We start from the raw sequence: 14,822 nt of genomic DNA on the forward strand, positions 1-14,822 counted from the left end.
GCTGGGCCCCGGGTGTCGAGGGGGCCTCGCTCCCGAGGCCCAGCTGAGGGGAGATGCCACTTCGCTCGGAGGCAGGGGGCAGCCTCTCCACTGCTTTCTGGTCAAGCTGACTCTGTGACTTGCTGCCAGGATGGACTTGGACTTGTTGGGAAGGGGAAGGAGGCGCTGCCTGGGGTTGCAGGAAGGGGACAGGCTGATTGGGCCACTTGCCCTGTTCCCCAGGCTGGCCTGCGGTCAGTCCTACAAAGGGAGCCTTGGTTCTGCACTTCCTCAGCCCCCACCAGCAGGGGTCCCCCAGGTGGGGCCAGGATCCCCTAGTCCCCTGATGAAGGAGTCCGTCTGGGTCAATAAAAGCCACCATCATTTTGTTCTCCTGTCCAGTCCAAGTCCTACAAACACTCGCTTAGAGACCCCGTGGCCCGGGTTCTCTGGGAGCGCAGTGTTGAGAGGCGCCGTCTTCCGGATGGGGACGCACCAAGGGGATGGGAAGTGGAATCTGCCCTCATACGTCCAGGGGCCCCTCTGGATGTGGTACCCAGGACCAGCCACAGTGATGAGAATTCCCGGATGCCCACGCTTACCACCAGCTTTTACCAGGAGGCTTTGGAGTTTCAGGACTGCCTAGGTCACCTTTGGAGTTCAGAGCAAGGTAAGCGTTTACTAACCCAGCAACCATGTAACTGATGTATGATTTATTCCTCTATTTCACATAAACTCATCATGTGTGTTTCTGAGGATGGCCATACACGAGTTCAGGGCGGCTCTATCCGCCGACATCTCCCTTGTGTGTTCCTGTGAGGCTGGAGGAGGCTGCAGGAACGCAGAAGTCTACCGCCAGCTTTCCAGCAGGACATGGTCTACTGCTAACTGAAAGAGACAGGGAGCGAGAGGCCAGGACGAAATTACATCCTGCTCGGACGCTACCTCCCGGCAGTCTCTGAGGGCACAAGTTAAGGCCAGCAAGAGGTAAGAAAGAGGAACGAAATGTGAGGAGTCCTCCTGTTTTATCAGGGAATTGACATGATAGCTGGATTTTCTTTCTGAGAACCATCTTAGGCTTCATTACTGAGTCTCATTAACGAACATAAATTGAGGGTGAGTTGGAGGAAAACCAGAGATGAAATATGCCTTTCCAGTCATGGACTTTATACTACCACTTGGGTAATCCATCAAGTCATTAACTCTTAAATAAAAGACAGATGGATAAGAATAGAGGTACATCCCATTAAGCTCAACCCATGTGTTCAGGGAAGTCTTTAATGATGTTTTAAAAGATGGGGAACTTCTAGGGAGATGCTTCTAATGAGCATATTATCTACAAAGTTGCAGGCATTTGAATATCACCCCCCAAACAATTAAGACGAAGAAGCTTTAAAGCAGACAACCTGTAATACTTGATGTAGAAAAAGTTCCAGCTTCCACAATCCTTTATTAAATATTTGACAAGTCGCATCACGTCTTTACAATGACTTCATTTTGTCACATTACTCTTTTGTTCAGTCAGGAAAACAATCCACAATCTCTCTTTAGGTCTCTCAAGAAAAACGAAAAGCAAAAGGAATTTGTTCAACAAAACGTTTCTACGTGTATCAAATTCAACTATATTTTAAAGCTATTCTGATTGTGAAAATGAGCATTTAGCCAGACGATGTCTTTTAAAAAATTTCCAAGTTGTTTGGTTTTTAATCACCGTATCAAATAGTACTTGGCTTTTATTAGGAGGTGAGGTTATAATAAAAAGTTATGAAACATCGAGAATTCATTTGGAATGCTTGAAACTGTTCACCTTAAAAGTCACTGTTTTTTTCATGTTTCGTTTGATAATAGATGCTGAATTAAGAGATGACAGCATATTCTATCATCGTCTCCCTTGGGTTCTCTGAGAGTCAGAATTCTCAGGACACAGCTTGGAGAAAACGGCAGCAGGACTAACCTCACTCCCTTTCAAAACCAGATTCCTCACGGTAGGTGTAAACGCTACACAAATATATACAGGTGTACTTGGACAGCAGATGTTGGGGTATGTGTTACACACGGAGTAGCGAAGGAGCAACAGTTACGCAAAGTTAACATGAAGGGAACCGTGACAATCCAGGTGACATCAGTCTGAGGGAGACGGGCAGTGGTTTCTGTAGGAACGCAGATTCTGTCTGTGGACACAGGGTCACGGTCATGAGGCTTACGATGCACTGATACACATCGCGAAGGTAGCACACAGAGGCCTGTCACCAACGCCGTGAGACTCTACCGTCACTCGTACAAACACAAAACCGACCGACGAACAGACATGCGTCCTAAACATGCGTTGCTCTGCAGGTAACACCTTTAACGAAGGGGAGGGGTCTAAACGAGAGGTTTTCTTGGACGATCCTGTACCAACAGAAAGCTCTCCTTTCCTATAAAACATACAAGCCCACATCCTAACGCTACAGCTTTGTCTCTGACGCGCTGAAAACACTCTGGGGACCGGGGCGGGGGTGTGTGAATGCAGATGTATATACACTGTTCGTTAAGGCTTTGATAAATTAAAAAAAAAAAAAACTGGTCCAAAGTATATCACATTTTGCTTCCCAGTTTTAAAATCTAAAGTACAAAGTGGAGTTTATTAAGGATTATTTTAAAAAACGCATCTTGGACCTAAAATTGGCAGTTTTGACTTACCAGGGTGTACCCCAAAGTCTGAATAAGACAGAGGTAGTGCAGGACCTCCTGGGGGCCGGAGGGGGGTCCCCTGCACGGCTTCGCCCCCTGCCGGCAGGCAGGAGACGACACCGGGGTCTGCCAGGGCTGCGGAGTCGGGGTAAGGAGGCAAGAGGGGCCCAGTGCACGGCTGGGCGAGGGCTTGAGGACTGGTTAACCCAGGTGCTCTCTCTATGGATCCTGACATTTCAGAGGCGAGATACAGGACTTAGAAAAACAGCGGAGTCACGTGAGAAACAATTAGTAACTGTGAGGACAATTAGTAGTTGGCGGCACACGAGCTGTTTTCAAGGGAGCCAGTTTGGACCTGGCAAGTTCGCACGGCAACGGTCCATGCTGTCCATTGAACGGTGTGAGATGCAGAGAGTGGTTCAAATATTTTGCGAACCATCCTTCTCAGAATCTGTCCCTGCATCCTTATGTGGGAGGAACAAACCATGTCAGGTTGCTTGAAGCATTTGTCATATGGCCTTAGGGTATCTGGTGGGAGCTACCAAAGCACCTTGGTAAGTAAAGGGATGTGTTTCAGGAGAAAGGAAGAGTGCTGAGACCCACGCCTCATCACTCCCTGTCGCAGAGGCGGCAGGTAGACGAGCAGACCCTGCCTGGAGCCAATCCCTACCGGGCAGGACTCCCCAAATTCACTGTTAGGCCGACAAGAGAGGGGGCTAGAAACACACAGGACTTCTACAGGTGACTGCGTTAGCTGATGTTTAAAAACCTTTCAACCACATGCAATGTTGCAAATTCTGGAACTGACTTCTTAATCTCATGGCAAAATGGCCCATAATGGCTCTTTTCCAGGGGACTAGAGAAGCTGGATCCCGGTCATTTCTAGGAAGGCATCACTGTTAGAGCAATCTGGGGTGGCGATGCCATCCTCCGCCCCCAGGCCTGCTGAGCGGGGTGGACAGAGGCCTCTGCTCTGCCCGCTGTGCCTCTCCCTTGCCGCCTCCTGAGGCTACAGCGTGAAGGTGGTGGACAGCGGTCGTCAGGATCGAGAGAAAGCAAGGTACGTGGCCCTCTTAGACAAACAGTGAAGCGCTGAGAGTTGCTGAGAACTGGGGAAGCTTATTTGGATTCAAGGAAGCCAAAGCCCCCAAACTCTAAACCCAGCACTTTCGAGCTGTCACTGAAATCAGATAATAAGGGAGAGATGAACCAAACCGTCATTCACAATTACCGCCTTCCAAGTATTCACGGGGGTCTATTTCGGTAATTCTTATCTGTTCTTGGCACAGAAATGACCTTAGAATGGGTTTTCTTTCGTGTTTTCAGTACTTTGCCTAATTTGCATTCGGTGAACATTCTGATTTAAGAATTTATGAAATGACAGAAGAATCCCAGTTCTCCGACAAGGATTGTTCGATTTCTTCCCTATAATCACACACTTACAAAACCCATCCCAGCACACTGCTCTCCCAGGCTTTGACATGAATCATAAAAAGGAAGCCGAGGGGCTAAGAGAAGAAGACACTTGTTACATCAACTGAAGGGAGAAATTCCCACCAAGAGGTAAAAATAATGAGCAATATGTTTTTTTTCCCTAATTACTCAATGTCTAGGTTTTCTGATCACTATTGGATTTTTAAAAATCAACGTGAGAAGGGAACCCTCAGCTCTGTAGAACTCCACCTTCTTTTAGATGCCAAGGGCTCTGTAGCCCCAACTCAACCTCAAACATTCGTGGCTTCCCACAAGCCACCTGGAAGATCCTAAGTGGAGGCCCTGAAACCACAATTCTTTTGGTCTCATCTACGACTGGCAAGCAATATATCCAGTTTCCCTGGACAGCCGCCACAGGGTTTAGGACAACACAGGTTAAGAAGGACAGAAGGGTTTGCTAGACCCCCTTGCCCTGCCTCAGGCATTCTCTCAAAACACAATTCTGCAACGAGGACTCAAGAGTGGCCAAGAACCTGAATCCTGCAGAACTCTCCACCCCCAGCAGGGTCAGCTGGAGAGCCAGATGTCAGGGCGTCAAATCAAGTCTCTCCGCCCTTTTAATCTAGCACGTGACGGACACAGCTTGGGCAGAACATGGTATGGAAGCATGCAACAGGTCATCGGGAACAAAACCCGGTTAGATTAAGTGTCTAGTAATCTTTGCAGTGGAGTAGAAATCACAAAACGCTTGGTGAGGGCAGGTCTCTAGGCTCAGCTTTACAGCCAGGGTGTGGACACCAGCAGCCAGATTCACAACCGATAGATATTGCACCGGAAAGGCGTGTGCCGAGAGAAGAAATCACACTCAGTGCTATGATTAAAAACAAAGCCAGGTATGACCTCCATGTGGTACATAAAGTGCCTTCAGAACTGGTGCGGTTACAACAAAAGCTGTGTGTTCAGCTGCCATTAGCAAACTCGCACACGCAGGAGACTGCGCAGGCCTGCTTTCTGCAGCTTCCAACCACTCGGCGCCAAGCTTCATTGGAGTGTCTCTACTACAACAGCAAGGAGGGAAATACGGTAGGAGGACTGTACAGCATCGGGAAGGGCTAAGCAGCCTCTCTCACGAGAAGCGATAGTGCAACCCTGCCTCAAATGTCTCCAGCACACGCAGTTCCTTCTCAGGAATAATGGCGTGATTCCTTCAAGTCAACACAGATTTTGTCATGCTATGTTACAATTCTCTCAGTGTGCAGCTATTATGCTAAATCTGAACAACAAAAAAAGTAATATCCAGTTTTCATTCTGAGCATGGAAAAAACTGTCATGATGCCTAATGTTAGAGTATTTGTCTGCAGAGGGATTTTGGACAGAAGTCAGTCTTCCATAGCTAATCCGGTAGGGGGTAGGGCTTTCCAAGTACTTTAAAAATAAAAACATCACCGACATTAAACCTGGTATGAAATTCAAATACAAAAAAAAAAAAAAAAAAAATATGCTCACTTTTCCAAGTACATGAGACATCTTTAATTGTAGTGAAATAAGATCTGCAAATCGGTCTAAATCATTTTAAAAAGTAAACATGAGTTGTAATACTATACCTGTAGAGTGATTAATTCCATTCGCTGTCATTATAAAGTATGGAAAATATTTATTAAGGGCTTGGCCTACAGAGGCGCAACATAAATAGAATAAGTCCTCCTGAAATGTAATCAGTATACACATCAACCATTTGGAAATGGGTGGTGGGAAATGCAGGAACGCCACCCGGGACGGGGCCTCCCTGTCGGCCGTGGGCAGGGCGGGGGCGGGGGCTCTGCTCCGAGACCCCTCGCCGCGCGGCTCTGCCAGTGTCTCTGCAGAGTCTGTCAGGCAAATGGAAAAGCGCGAGCAGGACTTGCTCGAAGAACAGCCGCCCCGAGGCAGGCGCGCCTAATCCACCCCCTCGAAGCCTTGGGCGTTTTCCACAGCCATGAGGAGCTTCTCTCGTAAATCTTCGAAGGTTTCATACGGAGGTAAGTCAAGGCGATTAAAGCTGCAAAAGTAACAACACAGCAGAGGTAAACACCAGCATGTCTGCCCGTGAGCTATACCCGGGCCTCCCCGACTTGGCTTAGGAGCACACTTGGTGTTTGAGCAGGACTGCAGAAGCCTCAGCACAAAAATCCTAATCCAGTGGTGACTGCCCACAGTGCACCCTGCAGCGGGCGAGAAAAGGATCTCGAATCGTCTGTGAAACCTCTCTACTACCGTCGGCCGTGGATCCTAGAAACCCACGCTGGGAAGGGAAAAGACAGGCAAGGTAACTGGCGCACACGCTGAGGCTTCCAAACTGTGGCCACCCGAGGGCTTTCCGCAGCAGGACAAACGGAGGCTGGCTGATGCCCCCCCATCTGCCGCTATTCTAGGCAGTCAGTGCTTCTGCACGCAGCGCCTGCTCTCAGTGCAGCCCCTCTGAGCAGGTCGCATTCCGTTCTGCAGATGCGGGTGTTCTGCAGATGCGGGCAGCTGGTGGCCGTGTCCCAGCCTCAGCCCTGACAGCACCGCAGACCTGAGACCGGAGCCCAGGCCCCCGCAGCTCTGGGCCCGACACGGAGCGGCCCTCAACCCAGAGTCAGGCAAGCCACTGGCGTGTGGTGTGAAGAGCTGCCTTCACACAAAGCCCCTACACAGCTGGAGGCCTTGGCTAGGGTGGTACAAGTCACCCTGGTGACAGTGAGACCTCCAGACACACGTGGCCTCTGTGAGCAACGATCACACGTGTTCACAGGATTGAGTTCAAATCCTGTCTCCGCCACCTGCAGCTGTGCGGCCTCAGGTGAGACAGTTCCCCCTCTGTTGGCTCTTCTGTGAAATGGGGAGACCGCTGCATGGTCAGGTGCTGGGAGGGTCCGATCACACACATAAAGGGGTCTGGCACACAGCGAGCGCCCACGGGCAGCCACCACTTCACCACTCACTCACCGGTCCCTGCCCCCGCCACACCCCAGGCACAAGGACCTGGAGCCCCAGACAGACCAGGGAGGCGGCTGCTGGCAGGCCTCCGTTGTGACGATGGCCACACCTGCTTGTGGCTTGTCTCACGTGTGTACGTGTGCACGCACACACGTGCACGCCTTAGCTCGTCATGCTTTCGTAAGCTAACGTTCGTGGAGCGTTTGCCCGCACCAGCACTATTCGTGGTGAGTGAGTGCAAGTTGCTCAGCTGTGTCTGACTCTTTGCAACCTCACGGACTATACAGTCCATGGGATTCTCCAGGCCAGAATACCGGAGTGGGTTGCCCTTCCCTTCTCCAGGGGATCTTCCCAACCCAGGGATCAAACCCAGGTCTCCTGCATTGCAGGTGGATGCGGATCTTCACCGGCTGAGCCAGCGGGGAAGCCCAAGAGCACTGGAGTGGGGAGCCTATCCCCCTCCAGCGGATCTTCACCGGCTGAGCCACCGGGGAAGCCCAAGAGCACTGGAGTGGGGAGCCTATCCCCTCCAGCGGATCTTCACCGGCTGAGCCACCGGGGAAGCCCAAGAGCACTGGAGTGGGGAGCCTATCCCCTCCAGCGGATCTTCCCCCCGGGAACTGAGCCTGGGTCTCCTGTGCTGCAGATGGAGCCACCAGGGTGCGATTCCTTGATCACCTCAGCGAATCCTAGCATCCACCTGTAAGGTAGGTGATGCTGGATCCCTACTTATAGAGGAATCCAAGGCACAGAGAGGTTAGGGAACTTGCCCAAAACCACCCAGTAAGTGGCAGAGCCCAGATTCAGCCCCAAGCTGGCTCCAAGGCCCGGAGACTGTCGGGCTGCCTCAGTGTCTAGAACTGTGCATGCTCGGCACTGGCATAGGTTTCCAAGGATGAGTAGAGCATCTTCCTGTGTTTTAAAGCCAATGACTGTCAGCAGCAGTAAGACCCGGGCACATGAGCAGGGTGGGCCCTTTAACAACTGCTGAGTGTCTGATAAAGACACATTGAGCTCTGAGATTTTTTAACATCAAAATACACAGTAGAGCAGAACACTGTGCTTCTCAAACCAGAGGTCTCAAAAACTCAGGAATCCTGAAGGATTAAGACGAAAAGATGTTTTCAATGTTTGGTTTTCATCGTGGTAACGACCTCAAATGTCATTTCACCAGCAACAAAGACCCCACTCTGCAGCTAGGCTTAAAAAAGCCTTTTCCCAGGAGGTGGCTGTTGTCTTGATTTTAAGCTGGTATTTCACAGTCCAGGGCCTGCAATCCTGAGGGGCTTCAAGAGTCTGTGGCCATTTTAAAGATGGTCCATAGATTATTCAAGCTTGAGAAATACTGGAATGATGGGGGAGAGGGCAGAGAGAAGCAAGTTGGGGAGTGTGAAGAGCTGAAGTTTGGGATGTTGTCAGCTCTCGGGGTGTCAGTTGCTCCGCTGCTGAAAGGGGACTCGCAGGACCCACCTCTCAGAACCGCTGTGATGGTGACACAGGTTCACACACAGCGCTTGTTAGGGCGACGCCTGGAACACGGGAAGTGCTCAGTGTTACCATTCCTCTGATGCTGAGACACGGGTCTGGCTCTGGCCTGCCACCAACCAGCTGCGTGACCTTCTTACCCTCAGGGGGTAAGCCTTGCTGTGTGGAAGATGTGTGGGCTGAAGGAGATTATTTTTAGGTGGGTCTGTGCTGCTTAGTAAAGAGGAATTTTAAATCCATGAGCAGTGACCTTTGATAGAACAAAGGAATGCAGCCGCTTCATGCTAGACACTTCACAATCATATGCGAAGAACCAGCTCCACCAAGCCCTTGCTCTCCTAGGAAATCAGGTTTTAATCTTGAAGCTTCGTTGTGTATTTTATATTTTCATCAAACACGGAAGAGCTTAAACACACATATGGCTAGATTTTATTTAGCCACATCTATGGTCGTCGCAGGGAAGTCTGTTCACAGTGAACCAAGAATGAAGCATGGTCGTTGTGTTTCTGTGTTTCAGCAGAAGCCGGGGCTGGATGGGAGGAGAGCCACAGCAAAGAAAAAAGAGGAAATCCCACGTTGCCAGCCCTGGGTTGTCAGTGGATCTAGTGCCCTCCTCGGGGCCTGGGGAGAGCGGCCCTGGGAGAAGGACCTGGACGCTCTCCTCCTGGGACACTTGACGAGCAGCAGGGCTGCCTTCCTCCCGGGGTTGGCCTCTGTCCTTCCAGAAGATGAGCAGCGATTCTGAACCCTGCCTGTCCTTGCCAACCACCCGGGTGGCTCTGCAATCCCACGGCCCTGGTCATACCAGACCAACTGGGTCCAAACCTCCGTGAGTGGGACCCCAGGGCCACTGTTTGTATTAAATGCTTTCTAGGGGGTTCCAATGTCCAGCCAAGGTCGAGAGACACCGAGTCAGGGCCTTGTCTGGGCGGCCCTGTATTTTAGTGGCAGCTCAGCACGTGGACTCAGAGACAGAAGAAGTGTTCAACGGCAAGATATCTGTCTGTGGGTCAACAGTAGGATGTGGGATGAGCACTCAATTACTCGGTTGTCTTTGAAGAGTCTGGAAAGAAAGGGAACCATATTCCCGTGGCAGCAGCTTAACTGTAGCTGTCAGGGTGGAGATTCTAATTTGGGCAGACCTGACTTCAAGTTCTGAGATTCGGGAGCCTGTGAATTCAGACCACAAGATTCCCAAGAACCCACAGGGATACTGCCGTCTAGGTGCAGGGCCTGCCCCACACGAGATGGCCACGCCCAGTGGCGCCACTGTGACTCCTCTTTGGGAGCTCGGTCCCCATCCCGACCATCCTGGGGCTCACCTCAGCGCTGGCAGCCTTTCAGAGGAAGGCTACTAAGCCCAGAAAACCACACTGCATTCTGAACTGGAATAGAAGCTCCAAAAGGCCAAAACATTGTCCCCGGAGAATAAAGGCAGACGGTCAAGGACACCAACTGCTCCAGTGATCGAGCAGTTTTAGCAAGACTCAGCCTACTCTCCTGGCGCCTACGGGCAGGGACCACATCCATTCTGCTCGGAGTTCTCGGAATGGTACAAACGTCGGGGAAAACGTGCTTTCCGGCAAGGCGACAGAATCGAAGAGAAGCAAAAAAACCTTGCACAGCCCATTTCCCACAAATGCACCTGAATGAGACCTTCCTCTGAGCCGTGCCGGGCAGCGCGGGATGGCCCAGCGACTCTGGCAGCCTAAGCTTCTTGTGGGGAAGGAGGCTGGGGGGCTGACCATCCACAGGACCCCCTCCACCTGCTTCCTATGAATAAGAAACCAAAGCCTCAGTGGGGGAAACCAATCCGCGGGACCTGGGAGCCAGATTGAAAGCTCCTGAGGTCCTCTCTGTGGGTCTCAGGAAAGTCCTCGGGGGTCCCAGAGACCCTCCTCCTCTCCCCCTGTTCCTTGGAGGCCTTCTGAGTGCCACTGTGCTAAGCCTCCCTGGGCAGGGGTCCTTGGCCGGACCTGTGACCCCTCTCTGTCACAATCACATTACTAAATCCTGGAGACTCATGGGTTCTGGATAGCCATGCAAAGTCTTTTAAAGACCCTGTTGCTCCAAGAAATCTCGTTCATGGTTCTAAACCAATTTAAGGCTGGAATAAGACCTCAGTCTGCTCAGAGGCTGGGTGTTGTCACAGCCACATAGGAAGATGATACAGTGAAATCTCTGCTTCCCAGAATATTTAAGGAAAGGGGGGGACTGGAGGAGGAGCACCCCAGGGGAAGCAGGAAGGGGGGATTTAACCCTTCATTGTCAAACATACTGGCCCTTTCAACTCCTGGTTGAACTTCATCAGCACCAGTATGACGACACTCTCACCTGCATCGCTGACATTTCCCCCTCTAAATGCTCAATGGGCAGGGAGCACAGCATGTGACCCTCTTGCCCAGTATTATCCATGGCTAAGCTTTGAAAAACAAGTCTGTCTGTCGACAGCTGGGTGGTTTTCTGTCACTCACCATGTGTGAGCTCTGGGCAGTTTTTCAGGACTTCCCCATTGCTCTATTGTAAACAGCTGAGGACCATTGGAACCTGGACAAAAGAAAGAGGAAACCAAGTGCTGAGTGCTCAAGGCCGCGGAGCGAGACGAGGAGGGGATGGAGGAAAGAAGGGGAGGGGAGGGCAAGGCATGCCTGGGGGAGCCCGGGACCCCCTCTGCAGCTGTGACGTCACAGTGTGTAAAAGAGGGGCAGCCACGGTTCTGCACCACCTCAGACCTCAACTCACGTCACCATCAGGACGGAGCCGCGCCAAGCTGAACAGAGCAGACACGACAACATATGGACGGGCGGAAGCTACAGCCTTTCAGCCCAGCCCTGCAAGCTTAAATTTAAAACTACTTCTGGCGGGGGGCGCTGGTGGGGACATAAATATCATGACCTTTAATATGCAGAGCAGAAAGTGATTTTTTTAATCTACAGGAAACACTGAAGAATTCTGCCTTGTGGAGGGGTGCGGTAAGTTTAACGTTCAGCTTACAACGACATGGATGATTCTGCAAAATCTAGTTGTTTTGGAAAATATACCAAAAAAACAAAACAGAAAAGAAAGAGAAGAGAGGACCAAACTTATGGTTCTCTGTACAAAAAGTAAAGACAGTCCCCTGCTTTTATACAGAGCTAACTACACAAACAGAGGATGAGATGGCTGGATGGCATCACTGACCAATGGACATTAGTTTGGGTGAACTCTAGGAGTTGGTGATGGACAGGGAGGCCTGGTGTGCTGCGGTCCACGGGGTCGCAGAGTCGGACGCGACTGCGCGACCACAGCAACACAAAGAGCTGAGGATACAGCATGCTGCCACACCCTTCATGTGGAGTGTCTATGGGTCCAGGCAAAACCCACTCGGCTAGAGGCCTGGGGGCAGTCTTCTGGAGCCACAGCCGATACCCAGTAAACACTCATGGGGTGAGGGGAGGGCAAGACCCCCTGGTATCCTGCTCACCATAAAGCTCGGCAAATCCATTCATAGGTACTCGGGACGTCCCTGTGACAAACTGCAGTAACCGGATGCGCTTCTCGGCGTCCATCAGCAGCACAGCCTGCGGACGGGGCGGGGGCAAAGGTCAGCACGTGCCACGGGACGTGCAACGCGGACCGGCAAACCTTCATCCTGCGTGCACTGAGGCGGAAGTCCTAGACGGTCTTCCACCCGGACGGGGTAAGGCCGGGAAGCATTTTTTTTTTTTAATGGCCACAACACTGGCTTCTAATATCAGAGACCGAGGGATCACAATGTCCCTTTCTTCATGTGCCCATTGGTCAAAAATAAGTGGTTAAAAAAAAGGCGAACTCGTCGATGGCACTGAGCTCATGTTTCTGTGAGGCTTGCCGGTCCTCTCAAGCCAATCAGAAACACACGTGATCCTCTCAGCCATTAGGAAACACACACAGTTTGAAAAGCGTCAGCTCCAGGGGAACCCAGGTTATGAGGCAGGATTTCTGACTGTGGAGAAATTCTCTAAAGATAACATTTTAGAAAAAGAAAAACGGAAGCCAGGCTAGGCCTCTGAAATAACCGGTGTATCTTACTTATCTGAATTATTCTAAGAATCTAGTTGGCTTCGCTAGTAAAGTCACTTGAATTGATATTAAAAAAAAAAAAAATCCAAAATCAAAGCTGAGTGAGACCCGGACTAAGATTTTAGGATTTGATGATTCTGCTTTCTTCCTGTTCTCTCTACTTATCTGCCGCACTTGAAATCTTATTAGTAACAGATATTTAGAAATTAAGATAATTCAAATAGATTTCTTATTTCTATAAGTAAATAACCAGCGCTTCCCCCCCACCCCTGGAATTGTTCTTTCAAAGTCAGTTTACACTCCCTTCTTCAGACCTGCTCACTATTTCACTTCTCTCCTAAAATGAACAGGATTTTAGAGAGTAAAATCCTGTTCATTTTAGAGTAAAATCACTGACCTTTAGAGAGTAAATCAGATTTCATTTGCATCTCTGATTGAAAGATGTAAAGATCAAAATGGTTGTTGGAATTCACAAAAACAGTTGAGAAAATGGTTTTTTAAACCAAAATGGCATCTTGGAAAAGCCAGCCCCAAAGCATGTATTTGTCCCAAGAAGCCTTTCATTCTTATCCACACTCTGGAGGACTCGTTCCAATTCTCGAATCCAGCTGTCTGCTTTTTAGGGTCACCCTACTCACCGGTTTCCTCAGACAAAAGCACTTGAGTAGGTGACCGAGGAAGACAGCGTGGCTTTCTCAGGACCAGTGAGGACAGGCATCCACCACGGCCACAGAGAGCAGCGGGAAGGGCTCTGTCTGGCTCAGCAGGCCTCTTCCCTCCCCAGCAGGCCTCGGAGCCCCAAACCCAGTGGCGGACCTCGGAAGGCAGCACAGGCCCTGGGCCCCGGATTTACCTTCCAGAACCACTGGATCACGGGGTGGTTCGGGCAGTAGCCATTCTTGTAAATAGAATGTTGTCGCCAGTCGTTCACATCCACGTCGCCAAGGCCACACATCAGCAACTGGAGGAGACAGACCAGAGGTGAACAGGGTGTATCGTGAAAGCTGAAGAAATACACATGGAGAAAAGGCCTTCTCTCAATGCCAGCATCGCGTCACGTGCAAAGCCAGACGATCCAGTGAACTGTAAGAACAACTGAAGGGGAACACGTGTGCCACACCCTACCTGCCGCCTCGGGTCAGAGACAGAGAGGTAACGAGGGGCCCCGAGTCCAAAGCCTGGACGGACCACCGCGTCTCATACTGGAAGTGAAAAGTCCAAACTGATCGCCCTCCTGGCCCCTCTGATCTCAGCTCAGTGCCCACGGATTTGCTTATGCTCTGTTTACATCTGCTCGTGACGCTGGCTGGCTGCTCTTCTGAGAGGTTATCTGTCTCAGTGTGTGAAAATACCTCTCCACCCACAACAGAATTTGTACTTTATGATAGCAAGAACGTGTCTTCCCCAGACGGATCCACCAGCTCAGGGCATCACCTCACCTCCTGGTGAGCAGACCCGTCCTGAGGCTGTGATTGCTCCTCTGCCTCACCGGGCCCGGGTCCACTTTCCTTACTGTCTAACCCTCTGCTACCCAGGTGGCTCAGCGGTAAAGAATCCGCCTGCCAACCTGGAGACATGGGTTCAATACCTGGGTTGGGAAGATCCCCGAGAGAAGGAAATGACTACCCACTCCAGTATTCTTGCCTGGATTCCATGGACAGAAGAGCCTCACGGTCTACAGTCTATGGGGTTGCAGAGTCGGATATGACTTCGCAACTAAACCACCATCACCAACCCTCGGCAGGGCAGCTTCCTGTGGACAGATGAGTGATATTCCCACAGAGGCATCAGCAGAAAATGGAAAAACAACTAAACCAGAGGCCTGAAAGATAGGCTCGTAGGCCTGACTGTGCTCAGAACCTGCTGGATAAACCTGTGAGGTCATTAGCCTCTCCCGGCCTCAGTCTGCCCACCTTTCAAACGAAGGGCTTCCTCGACATGCTTTCTATGACATCATCTACCCGGACATTTCCATTTGAAGGTAGGAGAACGGAAAGCCAGTCCCCAGGAGCCGCTTCACTGGACGAGAGCCCCCGAGTCCCGTCAGCAGCCTCTGCACAGACACAGCCTGCCTTGTTCTGCTTCCCTTGACACAAAGGTGAAGAGGTCCCTCTGCTCTGCAGACGCCCCGCTCTCTACATCACTCTAAGAAGCTGGCACAACCTGCTGTGAAGCCACCTCCTGCTACCACCGCCTTGCTGCTTTCTGGTGTGCTTCCTCCCTCAACACGACCCCTTCAAGTTCACGGCGAC

General features: G+C 50.9%; 1 protein-coding gene and 1 long non-coding RNA gene across 6 annotated transcripts in view; one reads left to right on the plus strand and one right to left on the minus strand.

Annotated features, from left to right (window-relative positions):
- Window positions 1–5,583, plus strand: part of LOC104999247 — a 6,466-nt gene extending 883 nt beyond the window's left edge. The window contains exons 4-8 of one of the 2 annotated variants that reach the window (XR_826574.1): window positions 382–649; window positions 736–966; window positions 1,828–1,964; window positions 3,505–3,712; window positions 4,266–5,583. This is a non-coding gene — a long non-coding RNA (uncharacterized LOC104999247). Of the gene's footprint in view, window positions 1–381; window positions 650–735; window positions 967–1,827; window positions 1,965–3,504 lie in introns of both variants that reach the window. The other variant, XR_826573.1, reaches the window with a different exon arrangement.
- Window positions 5,584–5,592: 9 nt separating this feature from the next.
- The window catches only part of NEDD4L (neural precursor cell expressed, developmentally down-regulated 4-like, E3 ubiquitin protein ligase), a 295,197-nt gene continuing 285,967 nt past the window's right edge, over window positions 5,593–14,822 (minus strand). For all 4 annotated transcript variants that reach the window (XM_010854760.1, XM_010854759.1, XM_010854758.1 and 1 more), the window contains 4 exons: window positions 13,424–13,531; window positions 11,993–12,089; window positions 11,004–11,076; window positions 5,593–6,124 (listed from right to left, as the gene is read on the minus strand). In XM_010854760.1, the coding sequence (XP_010853062.1) occupies window positions 6,022–6,124; window positions 11,004–11,076; window positions 11,993–12,089; window positions 13,424–13,531 (381 nt within the window). In that variant the 3' untranslated portion in view covers window positions 5,593–6,021. The remainder of the gene's footprint in view (window positions 6,125–11,003; window positions 11,077–11,992; window positions 12,090–13,423; window positions 13,532–14,822) is intronic.

Source organism: Bison bison, unplaced genomic scaffold, assembly GCF_000754665.1.
Source record: "Bison bison bison isolate TAMUID 2011002044 unplaced genomic scaffold, Bison_UMD1.0 scf7180017864349, whole genome shotgun sequence".
NCBI classification, from domain to species: domain Eukaryota; kingdom Metazoa; phylum Chordata; class Mammalia; order Artiodactyla; family Bovidae; genus Bison; species Bison bison.